The sequence below is a fragment of the Camelus bactrianus genome, chromosome 21 (genome assembly GCF_048773025.1).
Source record: "Camelus bactrianus isolate YW-2024 breed Bactrian camel chromosome 21, ASM4877302v1, whole genome shotgun sequence".
Lineage (NCBI taxonomy): Eukaryota > Metazoa > Chordata > Mammalia > Artiodactyla > Camelidae > Camelus > Camelus bactrianus.
In genome coordinates this window covers 10,301,263-10,325,575 of record NC_133559.1, presented here as the reverse complement: position 1 = coordinate 10,325,575, position 24,313 = coordinate 10,301,263, and the positions used below count along the sequence as shown (strand labels likewise).

General features: G+C 38.3%; 1 protein-coding gene across 1 annotated transcript in view; it reads right to left on the bottom strand.

Moving 5' to 3' along the window:
* IFI16 (interferon gamma inducible protein 16) overlaps positions 1 to 24,313 on the bottom strand; it is a 55,695-nt gene that overhangs the window by 9,787 nt on the left and 21,595 nt on the right. Inside the window, 3 exon segments of the mRNA XM_074349653.1 lie at positions 299 to 499; positions 4,022 to 4,189; positions 5,678 to 5,839. Coding sequence (XP_074205754.1) covers positions 299 to 499; positions 4,022 to 4,189; positions 5,678 to 5,839 — 531 coding nt within the window.

Sequence of the window (24,313 nt, the reverse complement as noted above, 5' to 3'; positions counted from 1 at the left end):
TGTGCATTGAGGGAAACACAAAAATAAAATTAAACAAATCACTAATTATACCCACTACTGAAAAGGAAGGGTTTAGGTACACACTAAGTCAGAGATTATCCTAACACAGAAGACAGCATAGTAAGAGTTGGAATTTGAGTGTAGGTAAGATCTCAAAATACACACTTGATAAAAACACTAGTGATCTAATTAAAGAATTGTGTATTGCAGGGGATTAGGGAGAAGTTCCTTGATACTTCTATTGATTTCTGCTATTACATTGTAGGGAGGGGAGACACTGAAAACAGGAATCTGGTACCTTGGTTACAGGACTGCTGGAGGGGGCTGGTGGTAGCATCCAAGGAGTCTGGAAGCAGCCCTCCGGCAGGCGTATGCTGGGTGTTAAATGTTCTGGAAGCTGACTCTGCTCCAAGGGTATTTTTATCCTCTGGGGGTTAACAGTTTTGGTGGTGGTTGGGTCTTCTCTTTTCTGAGGTAAAGTACATATTTCTTCTTCCTGCTGAATGGTTTTCAATATCAGATGAACCATAACATTTCTCTCCCACCCTCTGTCTCTGTCTGTCTCTCTCTTACACACATGCACCACAGGATCTTCACTCTGCCAATTTTCTCTGGAATAACAGCGTATCTTCAGATACCCCCAGCACCTCCCCAGCTTGAACCCCAACCAGGATGACAAACTTCTCTCTGTAAATGTTAAAAACTCAGATGATCACAGCAATCCCACCCCTGGGCATGTATCTGGAGAAAACTCTAATTCGAAAAGATACATACACCCCAATGTTCACAGAAGCACTATTTACAATAGCCAAGACATGGAAGCAACCTAAATTCCACTGACAGATGACTGGATAAAGAAGTTGTGGTGTGTATATACAATGGAATACTACTCAGCCATAAAAAGAATGAAATAATGCCATTTGCAGCAACATAGATAGAACTAGAGATGATCATATTAAGTGAAGTAAGTTGGACAGAGAAAAACAAATATCCTATGATATCACTTATATGTGGAATCTAAAAAAAAAGATACAAATTTTATTTACAAACCCAAAATAGAGTCACAGACATAGAAAACAAACTATGGTTACCAAAGGGGAAAGGGCAGGGGAGGGATAAATTAAGAGTTTGAGATGAACAGATACACATTACTATACATAAAATAGATAAACAACAAGAACCTACTGTGTAGCACAGGGAACTACATTCAATTTTTTCTAACAACCTATAATGGAAAAGAATCTGAAAAAAATATGTATGTATGTGTATAACTGAATCACTTTGCTGTACACCTGAAACTAACATTGTAAATCAACTACATGTAAATAAAAAATAAAATTTAAGTGAAAAAGGAGAGCCAACAACAAAACAGAGTTTATAACAGATTAAAAAAACCTCAGTGATCAAAATTTCATTAGTCTGTTTTGGAATTTTGGCTCTACTTCTGCAGCAAACTGGCCTTTATCAACTTCATCAAGACAGCACTTGGACTTACATATTGGTAGAAAATTCTATCGGGTTACAGTGGAAGCACGTCTCAGAAGAAGGCTGGCTGCACTTAAGGATGTTTTATTAACTAAGACTGTTGCTACCTTATATGTTTACCAATAAAGCAAATTAGTTTCTGTCATCTGCTCTTCAAGTCCAGGAAACCTAGGTCTCTGACCATTTGGACGCTCTGTTTATCAGCGTACTGGAGAGATTCACCCAAATTCATAATTCCAGAGGCAGGATTCTGCTATCTCTAGCCTGCATTAGGCAACCCAGTCCTTTTTGGAGTTCTCAACAATAAACAGACTCATTCAAGATCTCACCCGGGGCATTCTCAGTGCAGGGATTTTTATAATTGTTTAAGCCAGGGCAGGAAGTATCTGTAAATCAATTACATTGACTATGTTTAATTTCACCGATGAGAGCCCATTTCTTACATTCTACAGCCAGTGTAAACTTGCCCTGGTTCTTACAACTTCTAGCATTCATTTATCTAATTCATAAAGTGTTATTTGTTGATAAAACTGTAGATGAGGGAGCTGCTTAAAATACGACTCTGGCATGCAGCTATTACAACACCTTTGACTGCCCCTGGCGTCTCATTCCTCATTAGAAAGCTTACAGAGCCTGGGCTATGGAAGCAAATCTGAGATATAACACTATCGAGTCAGACATTTGAAAAAATAAATGACAGATATTGTAGAGGGGAGGGTATAGCTCAAGTGGTAGGTAAAGCGCATGCTTAGCATGCGTGAGGTCCTGGGTTCAATCCCCAGTCCCTCGTCTAAAAATAAACAAATAAACCTAACCACTTACCCCCTGAACAAAAAGAAATTAAAAATAAACGACAGATATTGTAGTACCTGTATGCCGACTCCGGAAGCAACACACAGCATTAAATGCTCAAGTTTAGAGTTCAGTAGGCTGGATCGGAATCCTGCATCTAACATTCACTTTCTGTGTGAACTCGGAGAAGATTTTTAACCTCTACGAACTTCAGTTTTCTCATATATAAAATGAGACTACCAATAACACCTTCATGTGACTTATGAAGGACAAACGAGATGATGTACACGGAGAACACAGGTTTTGGAGCGCAGCACCACTAGTCCCTCACTACATGGGATTATCGCTGTGCTGCACTCTCAGAGCAGACATCGGAGTTTGTCTCTGTGCTCTAACCCACAGATGTTCTATGCTTCATGTTGGCCTTCTTGATGGAAACCCCCAGATAGAGGTGGTATGGGAAGCACTTGGGTGACAAACTATTTTGGAGAATAGTGATTTAAATGCTGCTCTTAGAATGTCATTCTAAGTGAAATAAGCCAGAAAGAGAAAGAAAAATACCATACGAGATGACTCATATATGGAATCTAAAAAAAAAAAAAAAAAAAAAAAAGAACATAAATACAAAACAGGAACAGACTCATAGACATGGAATACAAACTTGTGGTTGCCAAGGGGGAGGAGGGTGGGAAGAGACAGACTGGGATTTCAAAATTTGTAGATACTGACAGGCATGTGCAGAACAGGTAAACAAGATTATACTGTATAGCACAGGGAAATATGTACAAGATCTGTGGTAGTTCACAGCAAAAAAGAATGTGACGATGAATATGTGTATATTCATGTATAACTGAAAAATTGTGCTCTACACTGGAAATTGACACAACATAGTAAAATGTCTGTAACTCAATAAAAAAATGTTTTAAAAAATGCTGCTCTTGCCTATTCTTCAAGTTGCTTGCTCACTGGCTGCAGAAATAGGCATTGCAGCCCTCTGTGGAGGTGGCCACAGGCGTCATCTCAGGGCCACACAGAGGCAGGCTGGGATAAGAGCTGGTGCACACGTGTGCACTCACCTTCCCACCCTCACCTTGTCTTTCCCAGGGAAAGGGCACCTCTAATTTGATATTACTGTCCAGTAAGGAAGAGAGATGTCCATTCATTATGGCTGTGATAAGTGCTAAAAAGGAAAAGTAAACGGACTTGTGATAGGAAACAAGAGGAATATCTAATGCAGTTTGGAGGGGGGATTAATAAAGACTGGCCCGTGGAAGAGACGCAGGTTTGCACCTGAAGGTTGAAGACATGTGAACCGGTGGTGAATCAGGACAAGTAATTCCAAGCAAAGAAGAAAGCGTGTGTCAGAACATCTGACACGGGAAGTAGCACGGAATTCTGAAAACAAGCCCTGTAGTATGGTCAGTGAGTCAAGGGGCAAGGGGCCAAAGGAAAGTGGACTGTAAGGGGTGAACACACTCATATTCCTCTTGCCTTGTCCTGTCACCTTTCCTCCCTCTTTCTACTCCACACAGGAGAGTAACCCTTTCAAAATCAGAGATTGTTTCATAAACACATGCTTTGTAAATAGCCAAGGAGTTAGAATACAGTAGGATCTCAAAATACACTAAGTACATGAATATATTTAATACATTAAATAAGTGGTATCTTGTGGGAGATCAGATTGTGACAGTTCTTGTGCTTCTGTTGCAGGGAGGTACAGGGACTGGGAATGGGAAGCTGGTACCTTGATGGAGGAGCTGCAGAGTGGGGCTGGTGGAAGCGCCTGAGCAGTCCAGCCACAGCGCTCAGGTGGGCACATGCTGGTTGCCCAAGTTTCTGGAAGCCGACTCTGTTTCTGAGATAGCATCTTCTTTTTTAAGTCATTAGTTTTGGTGGTTTTCTCGTATTTTCTCTAGAGAAAAGTAGATTTTTCCTTATTTCTCAATTATGATTTTCAAAATCACACAGAACACGGTATCTTATTCTTTCCTTTTTTAAAATGTAGAATCTTAACATTTCAATTTTTTTTTTGTTGTTGGAATAATAGCACATATTCAGAGACCTGTAGCACCTCCCCTCCTCCCACCTCAACCAGGGTTACAAATTTCTCCCCCGCAACTATTAAAAGCTCAGATGAAATTTCATTGGTTTGGGGTGGAATCCAGGTTCCTCATCTGCTGCACACTGGCCTAAGCAGGTAGGTGACCCTCCCAGGTTATAAGGGCAGCAAATCTCAGCACAAAGTTGGCTGCACATAAGGATGGTTATTATGCATGATTTTCTTATCGAGAAAATATACGCATGGGTTTCTGACATCTGCTTCTCAGGCTCCTAGAAACCCACTGATCTTTTGGGAAAAATTATTGGGGGAAATAAGGATTCTTGGAACTAATAATAACAATGACCATGAGAAAACAAAATCCCCAATGGAGAGTCTCTTTATACGGGAAGTCTGAATTTGAGGGGCACGTGTGGGGTGGTGGTGGGAACGTAGCCTGAGTCAGAGAGCAGCTGGGGTCTCGGGTGAAGAACAGTGTTAGAGAACAGTGATTTAATTCTGCTCTTGCCTACCCTTCATGTTGTCTTGGGACAACCTTTTCCTGCCCATTCTCAGATCCAGGCTCTGTAGTCCCCAGGTTGTATGTAACCCCAGGGCAAAACAAAAAGCAGGTTGGGTAGGAATTGATGCCTATAGATGTGAATTCACTTTCCCACCTCTGTCTTGTCTTCCTCTGGGACAGGGTACCTATAATCTGAGTTTATTGTCCAGTAGATAAGAAAAACTTGATTTCTTACAGCTGTGATAAGTACCATAAAGGAATAAATAGTAATGGGTCCCCTGAAGGCAAACGGCAAGAGTGTCTGATCCTTTTTTGGGAGGGGCTGTTTCAGTGAAGACTTGCCTGAGGAAGGAATTCAGGCTGGTCCCTAAAGGTTGAATATATTTGGGCCACTGAAATGACAGGGATAATGAATTCTGAATTAAGAAAATAGCCTAGGTCAAAACACCTGATCTGGGAAGGAGCATAGAATGCTGAGAACTGATCTAGAAGTATGGTTATGGGAAAGGGGGGGACAGGAAACTGAAATGTAGGGAATAAACATACTCTTATTATCCATCGCTAATTGTCAGGCCACTCACACTCCCTATTTCTGGACCAACGTAAGACAGTAACCTTCTTGAGATCAGGAATTATTTCACAGATGCATGCCTTGTAAAAGCTCCAGGACTTAGAACACATTGAGATCTCAATATCTGCACTTGATAAATTAATGAGTGATTTTATGACATAAAGAAATTATACATAGTAAGGGATTACTGAGAAAATCTTTTAAGGTCATGATTATCTTTATAATATGTTGTAGGAAAGGACAAGTACTGAAAATAGGAAAATGGTACCTTGGTTGAGGAACTGCTGGATGGGGCTGGTGGAGGCACTGGAGGAGTCTGGAGAAGGCTCTCAGCTGACTGCTTGCTGGTTCCTGATGTTCCTGGAAGCGGACTCTGCTCCTGGGTTAGCCTCATCCTCTTAGCTTCACTGGTTTTTGTGGTCTTGTTTTTCTGAAAGTAGGTTTTTCCCTCTGGTTAATAGTTTTCAGTATTAAATGAAATACATCTTTACTACTGAGAAAATCAACTTTTTATTAGTAGATTCTACTTATACTAAAACGTATGTCCTTGGGAACTGCAGGGAGCTACATATAGTCCATCCTGTGGAGTTGGCCAGAAGGTAGGCAGTGCACATATATGTTGGCTTTATACAAAGAGCAGGGAAAATTTTAGACTTGTCACTCCTTGCTCACTTCTGTGTTGATTTAGAAAACTCAAGTTTGAATTGAGTCTCTTTGAGTAGGCTTTGGCAAGCTATTTTTCTGATTTGATTGCTATTTTAGTACATATCTCAAAGAGGGATAACAATTTCATTATTTCCATCGTAAGGAATTTAAGTTCAAGTGCATAGTAGTTCTGAAACAAAACGGGTGATCAGTAACCATTAATTTGCTGACTCTAAAACTCATTTTCACACTGCCCCTGGGGTCTTCTTTTCTCTGATTCTTCTATCTGCATGTGGGGAAATGAATAAAGAACTGAAGTATTCCTAAGAAGACAGTAAGTGGAAGAGTCACAGGAGAACTCATAGTAGGTCCTTCAGTGGGACCTTAGCCATCCTACCTTCATGGGTGTGCCCTTGGTTGATTTAGGTCCCAAAGCTTTATTTGTGGTAGATGTACTGGGTTTATCCTGCTTGCCTTTTCCTGGAGTTGTTTCATTTGCTTTGGATTTCCTTTTAACTGTTGCAGTAAAAAAGAACATGATAAATCCAAAGGAGCTGGTCTAAGACAGCTGAAGGACTTTCAACACTAGTTTCTCTCACTTCCTGCCTTTGGATCTAGGTATGCTTGGATCTACTTCTACTGCATTACCTTCGCTTGGCCACAGGTGGCTGGCACTAGCAACAGAGACCGGTAGTGACTCACACTTCTTCAGTGGTTTCCTTTCTTGTCCCACGTGCAATGTGCACATCCTTTCTGACCTCCCCACTCCTATGTACCTCAATCAAACCCTTTTCCAGTGCACTTATCCTATACTTTCCTTTTAAGAATCCAAAGTTTTCAGGATGCTTTGGTGGCTAAATTTCTACAGAAGATCCATTTGAACTACTGAAATCAGAGTAGGATGTGGCAAAGTGGTGATACTACACTTTGACTTTTTAAAATATGTTTTCCTAATCCAGTGGTTTTTATAAGAGGCAAGTTCTTCACATCTCTGAGAGGTAAGTTTTTATTTAAGTACTGCCTCATATTTGTTACTAGAAAATATAATAATAATGGACTAAATATGGTTAAGAGCATGCATATTTAACTGATTTAAAAATTTCAAAAGCTCGTATATTCTAATTTTGTTTTGTCATCGTCTAACTTCTCTAGTGTATGGAAGCCTCAGCCTTTCTCATCGACTCCTACTTTTTTCTTTATCGCATCCCCAAAATACATCCTCGAAAATACATCAGGCCTTTTTTGTAGGAAAGGCATTCTCTAAGTTGTCAATTTGTTGGCATCGGAAGTACTACCATTGTCATGGCTGTTGAGTCCCAGGTTGGGGAAGAGATAGCTGAACTATGATCAAATCAAGGTTCTATTTAGGGTTGAGGAAAGTGCAGAGAGAGTGAGAGAGGAGTTCTTCCTTATCACCTTTTGACTTCTCATTTCTAAGAGTTTTAACAATGTCTTTAAGTGATTCAATATCTTTGATGAGCTCTATTAGTTTGTCAACACAGGCAGCCCCTTTGAACTTTTTTGCCATCAGATCGGCGATCTTAATTCTGTCGTATTCATCTTGAGTTTTTGTAGTCAGATTTAAATCCTCATGCAGTAGAGACTTAATCAGTCTGAAATTATAATCATCAATGTGCTGCAATCCTTTCAGCAGAAGAATCTTCTTGAATTCATTTGCCATGTCTCAAGTTATGGATGTGCCTACAAGAGAAAAATAACATACAGTGTTATACCTGTATACAGACAATTTAAAAGACACTTTACATCTACATGAGTTAGTGGCACATGTCAAAGTGTTATCCATGGGTGTGTGAGGGAAAAAAAAGGGACTTAATTACCAGATGTGTTACTGTGGAAAATGGGTTGAAAACTGTTGTATTAGAAACTTCTAAGACATTCTCCCCTTTTAATGATAGTTGTTGAGTTGGGTTGGGGGGTGGGTATAGTGGAAGGATGTCTGGAAATAACAATTGTTGCAGTGTGTAGTCTGGACTATGTAGCATCAATGTCCCTGGTCCTTCTACCCATCATTCATCGGGGCTGCAGTCTGTCTCTTGAATATCTGCCTGGTGGTTCATGGCCCTTCCCACCCACTATGTCCAAAGTGGCCCATGAACAAAATGGACTGGAGCCTCTCACCTTACACAAATATCCTTCTGCCACGGCCCTACAGTTCCAAGTACCAACACTAGTCCACTTGGCTCTTCTCTAGTCAGTCCTCATTAGCATCATCTCTCCCTTGGGGGTTGGACCATGTTCTCTGTGTCCTATGTGACCCTATCACTGTCCCTTTGCTTGACTTCTCCCTTCTTTCTAGGGCAGGATCACAGCATTTATTGGCTGGAATTATTTCAATGGTCGCTTGATTTTTCTCCTTCCACGCTTAATCTCACTAATCAGGTCTTTTCACAGAGCGAGATATTTCCTCATAAAGCCGCGGTTCTATCCCGCTTGACACCTTTCAATAGTTCCCCATCTTCCCTTTGAAAAATGTCTTGCTCCTTTACATGGCTTCAAAGGCCTTGAATAATCTGCATTTCTAAAAAATTTCTGTAACTTTTGTATTTCTTATGTCTCATGCTCTAGAAATAGACAACACACCTTGCCTTTTCATGTTTTATGACTTTGTTAATTCCTTTCCCACTGCCTAGAAAGCCATTCCCATCTGTATTTCTCTGACTACCTCCTTACAGCATTCAAGACTCAGCTGAGGCTTTGTCTTCTGAAAGCTACCAGGGTCCCTATTTTGGACTGAGTGTCAATCCTCTGGGCCTCTTTAGTACCCTGTGCACTTCCTTGATGACACTCAGTGCATGGTATGGATTCCAATTTTCTGTTTGAAGTCATAAATTCTTTATGTTAGGGACCATGTGTTTGTATACATTTTTATAAATGATTGGAATGTTCAAGTTCCCAGGACTGTGAATTATTTCTTCTTGAGAGAACATGAGCATGCTCAGATAGATCAGGCCCATAGAATGATGTCCCCACACCAGCCCCAGGACCCGTTGGACCATGGCCCTACCCACCAGTAGGCTAAAACCAGTTCTGGGACACCTTGGATCCCTCAGCCAGTGGCCCAGAGTCCAGTCCCAAAATTTTATAAAAGTAGTAAAGTCATCTGTATCTACAATAAGTTGTTAAGGGATACGCAAAACAAAAAGATGTGAAATGCAATATCAAAAACAGTGAATGTGGTGGTGGGAAATGCAAGGTTGTTAAATGCATTTAAACTTAGAGATCAGCAACTTAAAATAATCGTATATATGAACGAGCCAAGGATGGCCACCCTCGCCACTTTTATTCAACATAGTATTGAAAGTCCTAGCCACAGCAATCAGACAAGAAAAAGGAATGAAAGGAATCCAAATTGGATAGAAGGAATTAAAACTGTCATTGTTTGCAGATAACATGATACTATACATAGAAATTCCTAAATAGACCCCCCAACCAAAAAATTACAGAGTTAATCAATGAATTTGCTTAAGTTGCAGGATACAGAGATTAATAGACAGAAATTAGTGTCATTTCTATATACTAACAGTGAACTATCAGGAGAAGGAATTAAGAAAGCAATCTCATGTAAAATCCTATCAAAAAGAACTAAGGAGGTAAAAGACATATTTGGAAAACTATAAGACACTAATGAAAGAAATTGAAGACGACACAAACAGATGGGAAGATACAACATGTTCATGGATAGAAAGAATCTATTATTAAAATAATCTCATTACCCAAGGCAATCTACAGATTCAGTGCAATCCCTATCAAATTACCAATGGCATTTTTCACAGAACTGGAACAGAAAAATTTTTAATTTGTACGGAAACATGGGAGACCCTGAGTAAAAAAAGAATTCTGAGGAAGAAGAGCAAAGCTAGAGGTATCACATTCTCTGATTTCAAACTGTACTCTAAAGCTACAGTAATCAAAACAGTCTAAGAATGCACAAGAAGAGACACATGGAACAGAAGAGAGCCCAGAAATGAACCCACACTTTATACGCAATTAATCTACCACAAAGGTGGCAAAAATGTACAATAGGTAAAAGACAGCCTTCTTAACAAATGGTGCTGTGAAAACTGGTGCAAAAGAATCAGACTGGTTTACTCTCTCACACCATGCACAAAAAGAAATTCAAAATGGATTAAAGACTTAGATGTAAGACCTGAAATCGTGAAACCTCTAGAAGAAAACATAAGGATTACACTGTTTGACACTCGTCTTCATTATATTTTTTTGGCTACACCTTCTCAGGTAAGGGAAACAAAAGCAAAATTAAATAAATGAGACCACGTCAAACTAAAAAATCTTTTGCACAGCAAAAGGAACTATGAACAAAACCAAATGTCCACCTACTGAAAGGGAGACTATATTTGCAAACAATTTATCTGATAATGGGTTGATATCTAAAATATACACATAACACATACCACTCAACATCAGAAAAACAACCCAGTTAAAAAATCAGCAAAGGATTTGAAAAGACATTTTTCCAAGGAAGCCACACAGATAGGCAATATGCTCATGAAAAGATGCTCAACATCACTAATCATCAGGGAAATGCAATCAAAACCACAGTGAGATATCACCTCACACCTGTCAGAATGGCTACATCAAAAAGCAACATATAACAAGTGTTGGGGAGGATGTGAAGAAAATGCAACACTCGTGCCTGCCAGTGGCAAAGTAAATTGTTGCAGCCACTATGGAAAACAGTATGGAGGTTTCTCTAAAAATTAAAAATAGAACTGCCATACGATGCAACAATTCTACTCCTGGATATTTATCCCAAAGAAACAAAAACATTAATTTGAAAAGATAGCTGCACTCCTATGTTCATTGCAGCATTATTTATGAAAGCCAAGAAATGGAAGCAACCTAAATGTCCACCAATAGGACATGAATAGATAAAGAAGGTATAAATATATACAGTGGGTTATTACTCAGCCATAAAAAAGAATGAAATCTTGCCATTTGTGATAATATGGGTGGACCTAGAAGATATTATGCTAAGTGAAATAAATCAGACAGAGAAAGACAAATATTTTATGATTCACTTTTATGTGGAATCTAAAAAAACCCAAATGAACAAACATATTAAAACATAGAGTTATAGGCACAGAGAGCAGTTGTTTTCCAGAGGGACAAGTAGGGGGAGCAGAGAAACAGGTGAGGGAGATTAAGAGGCACAGATTTCCAGATGCAAAATAAATGAGTCATGGGTATGAAAAGTGCAGTATAAAGAACATAGTAAGTATATAATACCTTTGTATGGTGACATGTCATAACTAGACTTTCCACGGTAATCAGATTGAAATATATAGAAATATCTAATCACTATATTGTGTAACAGGAACTACCATAGTGTTGTAGGTTAACGATATTTCAAAAACAAACAAACAAACTCAAAGAAAATAAGATCAGATTTGTGGTAACCAGGGGCAGGGGTGGGGCTAGGGGAGAGGGAACTGGATGAAGGCAGACAAAAGACACAAACTTCCAATTATAAGATCAGTAGGTGCTAAGGATGTAATGTACAACATGATAAATATAATTACTACTTCTGTCTGTTATACAAAAAGTTAAGAGAGTAAATCCTAAAAGTTCTTATCATAAGAAAAAATTTTTTCTATTTCTTTTTTTTTTTTAAATTGAGGTATAGTCAGTTTACAATGTTGTGTCAATTTCTGGTGTACAGCACAATTCTTCAGTCATACATGAACATACATATATTCATTTTCATATTATTTTTCTATTTCTTTAATCTTGTACCAATACAAGATGATGGATGTTCCCTGAACTTATTGTCGTGATCACTTCATGATGTGGGTAAATGAAATCATTCTCATACCTTAATCATCATTATACTTTAAACTTGCACAGTCCTATATGTTAATTATATCTCAGTAAAACTAAAAGAAAAAAAATTAAATGCAGATCTTAGCCCCCCACCAAATAATAAAGTAGATTTATTAAATAGCCTTTCTGAAGCTTCCAGATTGTGAATTTCAAAACATATCTGTCCCAGTGGTGTTAGAAGAGGTACTCTCAATCCATCTTGAGGGAAAAATAATTTTTAGAGTAGAATTTTTAATGCAGCCAAAATGATATTTAAATATGAGGGCCTCGAAAACTATTTTTTTTTTTTATATTCAAGACCTTGGTAGTTTTATCAGAGAAAGATGGAAACATCCACTGGAAGTAATATTCAATAAAAAAGCCGTATATAAAGAAAAACTGGAAACCAAAAGGTTAAGTCAGAGTGAGAAATTAACTTGAATAGATATGTCTGTGCCTTAAATATATATAAAGCCTGGATTGAAGAGAAGCAGGACGTATACTAACATGGTGGAGGGAGGAAGGAAACAGGATATGACAGTTCGCTAACATAGTTGTCTTAAAACGGTAAGACAGAGATAGAACTGAAAAGAAAAAAAAAGCAACAAAAAAACCCCAACCCCCTCCCCCAAAAAAGGGCAGGAAAGGAGACTACAGAAGTATCATAAATTGAAATGAAGATTGCAGAAAAAAGACAATATATGTTAATTATCAGCATGAACACAAAGGGTGTTAAGCAGTTAAAATTATGTTACAACTTAGTCGAATTGGATTTAAGACATCTGCCAAGGTACCATTAACAAAAGATCACTTAAAGGTGGAAAAATAAAAGAAAAACGTTTTATCATGCGAAGAGTAACTAGAAGAAAACCAGTTCATCTACAGTAGAGTAGCTTTAAATCGATCTGAAGACAAAAAGTATCATCAAAGTGCAACACGGTGATGAAAGTTTCAACTCCTAGGGCAATACAAGGGTTTTAATTGTGCATTTACCTACTAATTGGAAATATATACTATTTTTGTTACTTCAGAGTCTTCCTAGTGCTGTATTACATACTATAGTTTATAACATGATTTATATATTATAATAAAAAATTTTATTTGTAGTATTACGTAATATATTTCTCTCCATACACACATGTACACACAGATATTTACATAATTACATGTATTATGTATACATAATTATATACAACTGTAAGGACAATAACCCCAGGAGATTTTGGTGTATTTCTCAATTACTAAATGAACAAGGTAAGGGGAAAAAAAAATCAATAAAGACTTAGAAAATTTGGCCAACACAATAACTATAATTAACAAGGTGTATCTAATGCCATAAGATTTTCTGAAATCAATATTAAAAACCTCACATTCTAGTCAAGCACACATGAAGTCTTGTGCCAGGCCGTGGAGAAAGTCTTTAAATAATTCTAAAACTAGGCAATAGAAATTTATTTATAATTGACTCTCCCTGCCTCTCTCCTATGCTTTGCAACCAGAAAAAAAAAAAAAAAAAAAAAAAATTCAGGAAAGCAGAAAGTAATCCTAAAAGAAACTGAAATAACAACTCTGGCATAATGGAGTCGGAATTAAATTGTCTTAAGAAAGGGAAAGAAGCCATGTTGTGTATAACACATGTTTGTGGAACTGAAACCTTTTCTGCTGTGTGAGTGTTGGTTTTCTAAAATTAAGATAATTTCGTACAATACAGTGTTATACCCATATATATATATATATATATATATACTTTTTTTTTTTTTTTACTCAGTATTATTTTATGACACTTTATTATGCTCCTATCTTGACTTTTACCCAAGTCCCCCAAGTTTCTTGTGCATCTTCCAGGGAAGGAAACCAAACCTTTTCTCTAAATATAACTCATGCCAATAGTCACCTGGGGAATACATTTTAGTATCTTCTGTAGTCAAAATGTGTCTTCCTTTGTTTAAGCTTCAGCTGTGGTGGAATAAAACGTTTAGTATTTGTCTAGGCAGTAAAGGATTAGAATCAGGCTACTACTGATTTCACTTTTCTGAATATAGTTGATACAACCCCTTCCCCCAGATTCTTCATAGCTAAAGCTCCCCTTGTCCCCTTGAAGTTACTAACCAGGTACCCACAGCTCTTTATAGAAATTCTTACTGGTCTTACCTCACTAGAAATTTCTTCCACGGTAGTCCAGATCTTGAGGCTTTCTTTAGAAATGCAGGAATCACTGCTTATTTTGTTTAAGTCGGAAGATAAATCGGTAAAGCTCTCAGTGACTGCAGGGCAGAATTTTATAATCTCTTGAAGGGCAGAGAAGAAAGAAGTGCTTTGAAAGATAGTAAGAGAAAAGGGCACTGGTTAGAGACACTTAAAAACTCAGTTTAGCGGTGGTTTCCTCGTACTGTGCTTTCCTGCAGGGAGAGAAGTTACAAAATAATTATGAGACTCCTCCCATCAGTGCCCTTAGCTTTCGTTTTCACGAGCTATAGAGGAAAAGAACAGCTCATTTCCTGTAAATAGCTTAATCAAAATGAAAAAAAAAAATTATAACAAAGTTACACTCAAATGCTTTCATTACAAATGTCAGTAGATGAAATAAGTTCTGACATCAGAACTTTCTTATCCAGCAGACTGACATGTGGGTTATTAGGAACCTACATCCCCTTGAATGGCTCTCAGATTTAAGAGAGAATAGGGTGAGTTGCTTGGACATTTAATCCCTTGTTTCCTGGTCTCAGAGTAGCAGCAGCAAGAGGAAATCTTGGAAGAGGCATCTGTTTCTGCTGATTCTTGACTCATCCTCCTGGATGGGGGTGTTTGCTATAAAAGAGCTATTGGCTTAAATAGTACCCGAAACATTCACTCAGTCAGTGACGGACACATTTGGAGCTTGACAGAAGTAGACGGTCATTACAAATATGTAAGTCCTTCCTCAAATACATGTGGCAGCAGTTGCTCTCTCGACTGTGACTAGCTACTTAACCTCACTGATTAAACTCATGTTTACTCACACTCTCTGCCTTATTCATGGATAAACACCAGTGGGTCTTGAGCTCATATCATGACAGCATTGAAACGTTGCAAGTTCTGGAAGAATACTGACCCTCTGGAATGAGAGGAGCCTGATAGACCTTTTGTTCTACAGTGTTATTTCTGTGGAGGATGGGGGATGCCTTCCGGAGTTCCGCAAGCCCGGAGGGTAAATACCATCAGCCCGTGGACATTACAGTGGTAGCTCCCCAGCTGCCCTGCAAGTAGAGTGAGAGCATGGCTGGAGGAGAGTCCTAAAAGACAGCCTGTGTTCGCAGATGATCTGAGGTCTTCTAAAGAGAAGAAAGCCAATGATTTTCATCCAAGTAGAGCGATGGAGGGGACAGCTGAAGTCTGGATTTGAAGCCATCTGAATAACTTCACCAGAGCAGGACTAAGAGAAAAGCAAGGAGGATTTGGAGTGATGTCCAGAAACACCTATGGGTGTTCACTGTTTTCTTTTACAGGTTTTAGGTTGCTGTTCTGTGGATGCATGCAGCTGGTCTTAAGGTAATGGGTAAAGAGGGAGCACAAACTTAGATTAACAAGCTTTAATGCCACTCTGTTAATTGAGTAAGTGTTATACGTCACTCTGTAAGATTCACGTAAGAGCACAAGTTCTGATTAACAGATGAAAATACCACCCTGATAACTAAATAAGTTTAGTTGCTTTAAAGCTGCTTTGCTAGCAGGAATCTGCTACAGTCTGTCTCCTTGCCGTAAAAAGCAGAGACCTGCTATGCTCGCTTTGCTTAGCTCGAGGTCATAGGTTCAGGGCTGCTTTTGCTTACGGAAAACAATAACTCGTCCCCTGCTCTAACCAGCAGGACATGCTTCGCTTATCAGGCACAGGCGGATGGAGTAGGCTGTGTCTTAGCCCTCGGCTGGGAACAGCTGGGCTGCTTCGCGTGCTTAGACGAATTCTGATCATTGTATGGAGACTCTGTGGTGGTCTGGTTTTCATTGTCAATTGTTTGGAACACTGCAACCTTTCTCATGACTGTTCGTGGTTTAAAATAACCATTTGTATTATCAACTGTATACTTCCTGGCTCCTAAAATATTATAACCTTCTCCCTAAATATAAATTAAGATTATAATGCTTCTGTTTTCCACAAAACTGCTGACCTGCATCCCTGAATGTACATCATGCCCCTTACACATTCCTGTGATATATTTTACTTTGATTCTTTGTTTGATTATTCTCAATAAATATGAGAGCTTTGGAGGATCCTGGGGAGTTGGTCTCTGGATCCCTCTCACTCTCTTGACTTGATAACGTCTTGAATTATTTCATTCTTCTGTGGTGGGGCTTTTGCTGGACAAAACCCACAGAGAGCCCATTCCAGAGATCAGAGGGTAGAGGACACACGGGAGGAATGACTATAATTCAGAACATTCTCCTGCCCCTCCATTTTTTTTTTTTTATAATCAATTCATGAGGAGTAATGTCCCCAGTTGGGATCCAGTATACAACACACAGATTACTGCTGTCGATAAAGACAATTCAGAGCAATTCTCCTTCATTCATACTGTGCAGCTGGAATTTTAATAGCTGAAGCAAAGGAATGCTAAAAATATGCATTTTTCCTAACTTGTAGGCAGTGGCCAACCACTGGTGATTTGTGCCATCACACAGAAAGCTTACTAGCAGAACATACAAAAACTCCTGGTACATGGTAAACATCTGCATAAACTGGTGTGACTTTTTCTCACCCGCAGTATGAATTCACATGGTCATTCAAAATCCTCAGGAAGAGTCCCCACCTGATTGATGTCCTAACCGAGATGTTGGCAATTTATAGATTGTGGGCCAAAACTAAAACACTGTCTGTCTGTCTGTCTGTCTGTCTGTCTGTTTTTTGCCGAGAAGCCTTTATTGGAACACAGATATGCTCATTCGTTTATGTACTGTCTATATCTGCTTTCACAGGGCAGCCCTGGCGCTGGCTAGCTCCAACAGTCCCTCTGGCTGCAGAACCTAAAGATTTTACTATATGGCTCCTTGCAGGAAAAAAGTTTGTCAACCTTCAGCCTAAGCCATCAATCTAGATAGCAGAGCTCTAGATTAAAGAGAACATATCCAGTACTTTTGGAGAAGGATATTCTTAATAAAGGAAATACATTTTTGTATATTATGTACACTAGAGGTGCAAAATGTATTTTTTAAGATACCAAATGCTTCACATTTATTGATGGGTGGGGTGGAATCGAAGACACACTTTATTTTCTAGTCTATGTATTTCTATTGTATCCAACTATTTTTTACAATAAGTTTCTACAAAATGTAATGTTTTAATAAAATACAGATAAGTATTTAAAAATATAAAAAGCATTAAAAATACAGAAGGGTATAATGAAGAAAACTTAAAAAAAGTTTTTTTTTTTTTATTATAAACAGCTACACATGGATGTGTCTCACTTAATTTTTGTTTGGGGTGGAGGGAGGTAATTAGGTTTATTTATTTATTTTTAGAGGAGGTACTGGGGATTGAACCCAGCACCTTGTGAATGCTAAGCATGTGCTCTACCCTCTCCCTCTTTCTTTTCTAGTCTTGATGACCCTGAAGGAGAGGTAAGAAAAGAAACAATGAGGTCCCTTCAATTGACTTGAAGTTCTGCTTGTATTTCTCCCTTCCCCCACATGGTTTGTCCTTCCCATAGGCCACCCTGGTCCTCTCTCAAAGGCTGCCCATTCTCTCTCACCCATCTCCTTTAATGAATAATTCTCTTTGGACCTTACGCACGTATTTAGACCCTGGAAAGAGATATTTTCATGTCCAGTATGGGCATGTTTGAATAGGGCAGGAGTTCCACAAAGGATATAAGGACCACAGGAGATGGGAAATGGCTGATTCAATCAGAGCACAGCATGGCAGGGAGGACCTAGTTGGAGCAGAAACGAGAGAGGAGGAGCCCTAGGGTAAGGATTTTCTGGGTGCAATTTCTGTGACTTAGAATATAGGAATTCTTGAACTAAGGCGTCTGGGAAGCGGAATAACTAACGTGCACGTACATGTCTGTGTGCCTGTTTATGTCAGTATTTCTACTTGAATTATTTGCATGGAAACCTTAGCTTTGATTAGCGTTACCAAGAATCCAGGGGAGGTCCTTTGTGTGTGTTCCTGCGTGTGAGACTGGGGGCGTGATGCCGTGTGGATCCAACCATATCTTTATCATGTTTTCATGGATGTGGATTTCAATAAAGATAGGTACCTTTTGTTCTAAGATGCAATTATTTCCAGACTCAGGGACAAGCCCCTGCCCTCCATCATCACCTTTTTTATTCGCGCCTGATGTGAACTCTGTTGTTGTACTTCCTTCCCATTAAACTTTTTCTTTTTGATGCTTGTTATATATCATTTCTGGCTTTCCTTTGGTTCTCTGTTCAACTTCTCTCATTCTCACTCTATTATCTGCTACTTTGTTTCACACATTTTTATTCTTTGAAACAGGTTATTCTCTTGCATCCTCAGTCTTAGTTGATAATAGCACCATTTGTCAAGTTGCGTACGTTAGCAACCTGGGAATAATCTTTGAATTGGTCATCTTTCTCACTATCACTTAGTCACAAACATTTGAGGCTCATCTTTAAAAATATATTATTTCGAGTCTCCTTATTTTCTCCTTCTTACCTAGACTTCTGAAGTTGCCTACTGAGGGATATGCTGGTAGACCAGCTCTTTAATTTTCATAGCATTTGCCAATTTCAGTGGTGTCAATACTATTACTTAGATTGATTTCATAATGCTCCATGTTTAGCCACCAGTGCACAAAATTCCTGCATTTTTAACAATCCTGCGTTTTTTAACAATCCTTATAGTTGTGGAATGAGTAGCTTCCAATTGATCTCCTGCCCCCAAATATGATCTCTCTCCAATGTGTTCTTCAAGATAATTGCCAGAATATTTTATTACTAAAATGTAAAAGTAATTTAGGCATTCCTCGACATCAAACCTCTCAATTATGCACCTACTTTTTACAAAAAAGATTCAATTTCTCTTTCCGCCATAGCCCTTTTTAACCTCTTCAGCTTAATTTCCCTGTGCTTTTTCACATATACCCAAGTTTCAGTGGTACAGAGCTATATGCCGTTTCACACTTTTGGGTATTTTCATGTGACATTTCCTCCAGCTGTCAAATTTCTTTACCTTGCTATGAACAGCTTTATATACTGTGTATGATTTCTCATGATCTACTAGGACTGTGATAAGTAATGGGTATGTATTATCTTACTTAAATTTCAGTTCCACCTTCTAAGTAAAAACTTTCTCCATTTTAGAGAAGTCCAGTTGAGCTATTTCCCCCACGCTATGTGACTAGTGAGTGATGGAGCCAGATTCAAACCAGGTCTAGCTTACTACAAAGCCCTCACTGTTGACCACTAACAAAAATACTTCCCAACACTGCTTTTTTTCTTTTTTTTTTTTTAACAAATCTTTTATTCTTAACACAAGTTTCACATCCTTTTTGCATTGAGGAAATTAGATGTTTTCTTAGCTTCATCGACTTAGATGTCTAGTTTCTTCAACAAGTTTGGAAATTCTCAGGAGTACGTCTTTTGATAAACTCTCTTCCTTGGGGCTGTGGGCTCGGCGGCTGTGGCCCGGGGGCAGGATTGCAGGTACTAATTTCACTGCTTCCCTGGTTCCACCTGCTGTATCTGTTCCAGTCCATCCACAGATGTGTGGAATTTTCCATCATTCTGTTGTTTTGGGCAGAGATGTCTGTGTTGAGTTGTGGATGTTTTATTGGTAGTAGACTGAAGAGGAGAGATAAAAGGAGCATCTCATTTTGCCATGATGCTGACGTCATTCCTAGAGAAGCCACATTATGCATTCTGTACACACACACACACACACACACACACACACACTAACATATAAAAGCTGTCATAATTTTTGCTGTTTTTTAGAGTTGAACTCAGAATTTTTAAATTGTTACATTTGTCATTGGCTAGGAAAAAAAGAGACTAAGCTAGTAAGTGTTCCTCCCACTAACTTTCTGCCATCTTGCATGTCAATAATTATCTTTATTTTCCTTCTGACATCCGTGAGATGATATCGTAAACATTTTAAGAATACAGAAACATTTATTTGGGTGCATAAGAGCTTCTTCTTTTGAGCCAAAAGATTCTTAAGCCCAAACCTAAAATTAAAAGGAAAGGAAATTCTGAATCCAAATACTGCTTCTTCCTCCTTATCTATATATCAACATCCAAAACCAAGCCAAAAATATTAAAAAAAAGAAAAAAGAAAAAAATTTCCAATTTATTTTGGCATTATTGCTGAGAAAAAGCAGACAAAATAGAAGAGAGACTTAAGCGAGCCTACAGATAGATATCTAGAAATAATACAGGTAGAAGAAGAAAGAGAATTAAGTTCTTTATATAAATACAAAAATTCTATGACAAATATCTGACTCTTTTAGGAAGGGCAACACTAGGGTAATGAGTATCCCAGAAGGAGAAGAGAGGGAGAAGGGAGCTGAGAGTTTATCAAATGAAATACTAGTTGAGAACTTGCAAACCTGTTGAAGAAACTAGATGTTTAAGTCCACGAAGCTAAGAAAACATCTAATTTCCTCAATGCAAAAAGACCTTCTCTAAGGCATATTGTATTAAAACTGTCAAAAGTCAGTCACAGTAGAAGAATTTTAAAGCCAGCCAGGGAAAAACACATGGTGACCTACAAAGGAACCCCCATCAGCCTTTCAGCACAGTTCTCAGCAGTAACTCTACTGGCCTGGAGGAAGCAGAATGACATTCGCAAAATACTGAAAGTTAAAAACTATTCGCCAAGGAGACTCCCTCCAGCAAAGTTATCATTCAGCTACTGTCGACTGAAATAAATGCACAACCTAAAATTTGACAGTTACGTTTTATTCTGTGGACAATTCTGAGGGCTCAGCCCTGGATGACAGCCTCTCAGAGCACCCTGAGGGACTGCCCCGAAGAGGTAGGGGAGCAGCTAGGATACATAGAAGCTTCACAGCAAAGACCAGGTAGTTGGAACCATTAAAGATGACTTGTAATCTAAAGAAAACCAGGCATCTCAAGCTAAAGAATTTAGCGCTTTTCTATGTATGGGAGGAAGCAAACATTTGGGCTCACTGAATTCATTCCTTTGACAAGCACCTAGCTATCTAGAGCCAGTATCCTGTCCTTTCTTATTCTGAGTCCCCTCAGAGTGCACCATTGTGAGTGGCTGCAGAGGCTGGGCTGCAGGCTTGTCTTCACTGTGGGGAGTGGCGGCAGCGGCTGATGACTTCATGGCTTCAGCGTTCTTTGTTTACTGATATGGTTTGCAGTATTTCCTGCTCACACTATAAAGGAGAAGTAAAGGCTTTCCCAGACTAACAAAAGCTGAGAGAGTTCATTAACACTAGATCAGTCTCACAAGAGATGTTAAAAGGGGCTTTTCTATGAGAAACAAAAAGGCAAAGTATAGAAAACTTTGAGTAAGATGATAAATGGACTGAAAGAATCAGAAAATTGCAACTCTATATCAGAAAAAGCTTTTAAAACCTTTATTGTAGCAGAAAGGTTAAAGGAAAAAAGTAGAAGCATTTCCTTTAAGATCGGGAGAAAAACAAGGGTACCTACTCTCGCCACTCTTATTTAGCCTAGTCTTGGAAGTGTTAAGATGTCCATATCACCAAAAGCAGTTTACAGAATCAATACAATCCCTACCAAAATTCTAAGGACACTTTACACAGAAATAGAACAAAAAATTCTAAAATTCATATGAAACTGCAAAAGACTTCAAATACCCAAAATATCCCTGAGAAAAAAGAGCAAAGCTGGAGGTATCACAGCCTTTGATCACAAAGCCATAATAATCAAAACAGCATGGTATTGCAGAAAAACAGATATGTAGATTAATGGAGCAGGACCAAGAGTCCAGAAATAAATCCATACATATGTGGAGAATTAATTTATGACAAAGAAGCAAATAATATAAAATTAGGAAAAGTGTCTTCAATAAATGGTGTTGGGAAAACTGGACAGCCACACACACACACACAAAAAGAAACTAGACCACTATTTCATACCATATACAATCAACTCAAAATGGATTAAAGACTTGAATGTAAGACCTGAAACCATAAAACTAGAAGCAAACGTAGGAAACCCACTCTTTGATATCAGTCTTATTAATAGTATCTCTGCATATGATTTCCTCATGCAAGGGAAACAAAAGAAAAAATAAACAAATGAGACTATGTATCAAACTAAAAAGTTTCTGCACAAGAAAATCACCAACAAAACAACAACAAAAAGCCAACCAAATGGTAGAAGATGTTTGCAAATTGTATGTTTGAGAAGGGGTGAGTATCCAAAAATATATAAAAAAATTATACAACTCAACAACAAAAAACAAAAACCCAATTGAAAACTGAGAAGAGGAGTTGAATAGACATTTTTTCCAAAGAAGACATACATACATTTTCCACAGAAGGCCAACATACACATGAGAAGTTGCTCAGCATCACTAATCATCAGGGAAATGCAAATCAAAACAGCAATGAAATATCACCTCACACCTGTCAGAATGGCTATTATCAAAAATGCAAGAAATAGCAAATGTTGGCAAGGATGTGGAGAAAAGGGAGCCTTCATACACTGTTGGTAGGAATGTACATTGGTGCAGCCACTATGGAAAACAGTAAGGAGAGTCCTCAAAAAATTAAGACTAGAACTACCATCTGATCCAGGTATTTCATTTTTGAGTATTTATCTAAAGAAAAAAAAGAAACCAACCCCCCCCCAAAAACAAACCCACTACTTTGCAAAGATATATGCATCTGTATTTTCTTCACAGCATTATTTACAATAACCAAGATACAAGTTGAAAACAACTGGTATCCATAAAGGGATGAATGGATAAAAAAGATGTGGTATATATTTACAATGGAATACTACTCAGCCATAAAAAAGACCGTCTTTGCCTTCTGCAACAACATGGATGGATTTGAGAGCATTATGCTAAGTGAAATAAGTCAGACGGAGAAAGACAAATGTGATTTCATTCATGTGTGGAATATAAAAAACAAACAAAGAAACAAACAAAAAACCAAAATAAGTTAACAAACCAAACCATACAGAAACAAACACGTAGGTATAGAGACTGAGTAGTGGTTACCAGAGAGGAATGGCAAGGGAGGGTGAAATACGTAAAAGTTATCAACTATACCAACAGTATGGTGATAGATGGAAACTAAATTTTTGGTGGTGATCACGCTGTAGTGTATACAGAAGTAGAAACATAATGTTGTACAGATGAAACTTTTATAATGTTGTAAACCAGTTGACTCAATTTTAAAAAAGTGCAATGAAAAAAAATCATGACTTCTCTAACATATTTTCTGCGAAGGCTAAATGAAACCACGTAAGTGATGATCTAAGCACTTAGTGCTATACAGTTACAAACTGTTACGTGGTACCTAAGGAGCTTTATTTAGAGAAAGGACTGATAGCGTCTGAACATTTTCCTCAGCTATTTGAAGGGAGAAGGTGTAGCTCTTGGAGATGGCCTCAAGGTGGCAGTAATTACATATAATTGCACAAAGTTACCACCAGCCTTTTTCACAAGTCAATTAAGTTCCTTTACAGCTCTACCCTTGTGACTTATAGTGAGGGTGACATGACACATATTAATTAAGGTTGTTTTAAGTGGTAAAAAAGAAAACAAAATAACATCTCATACGAGTGAACATCGAGAAGACGTCTTGCCTTAGAGGGGATCTAAATGAGGATTTCCTGCAGAGAAGACATTAAATTGGGGTGCAAACAGTGAAAAGGTTTGACCAAGTTAGGTGTGTGAAAATCCTGAAGCAGAAAGAAGCACAGCATATTGAAAAAACTTTGAGTAGTGAGCAAAGGGAGGGGGTGTGAGGGAGACTCACGTAGCAGACAGTAAAACCACTGTATTCCTCTAGGAGATTCCCATCTCTCTCCCTCCCCTAAGAAAACAAAAGACAGAAAGCTTCCTGTGGCAAGAAATACTATCAAATTTACCAACTCCCTGTAGAAGCAAGAGATTAAACTATACTTAAGTCTCAATATTTGATTAAATCACACTTAGAGTTTTTTTATGTAGAAGATGAAATGAGATGCAATTTGAGGTTCAAGCACAGTAATATGGCTTAAAGAAAGTAGCAAAATAGAAACAGGAAGGAAGCCTCTTATTTAAGAGAAAATGCCCCTGTGAACATATGATTATTAACGAGGTATCCAAATCTTTCACTACAGAAATCCCCACAGGTCTTACATCACTGGAACAAGAATTCTTCGACAGTAGTCTTGATCATGAGATATTTCAGAAATGCAGAAATCACTGTTTGTTCTGTAAGAGTAGAAAGATAAATTAGTAAAAATCTCTGGAGACTAAGCAGCAAAA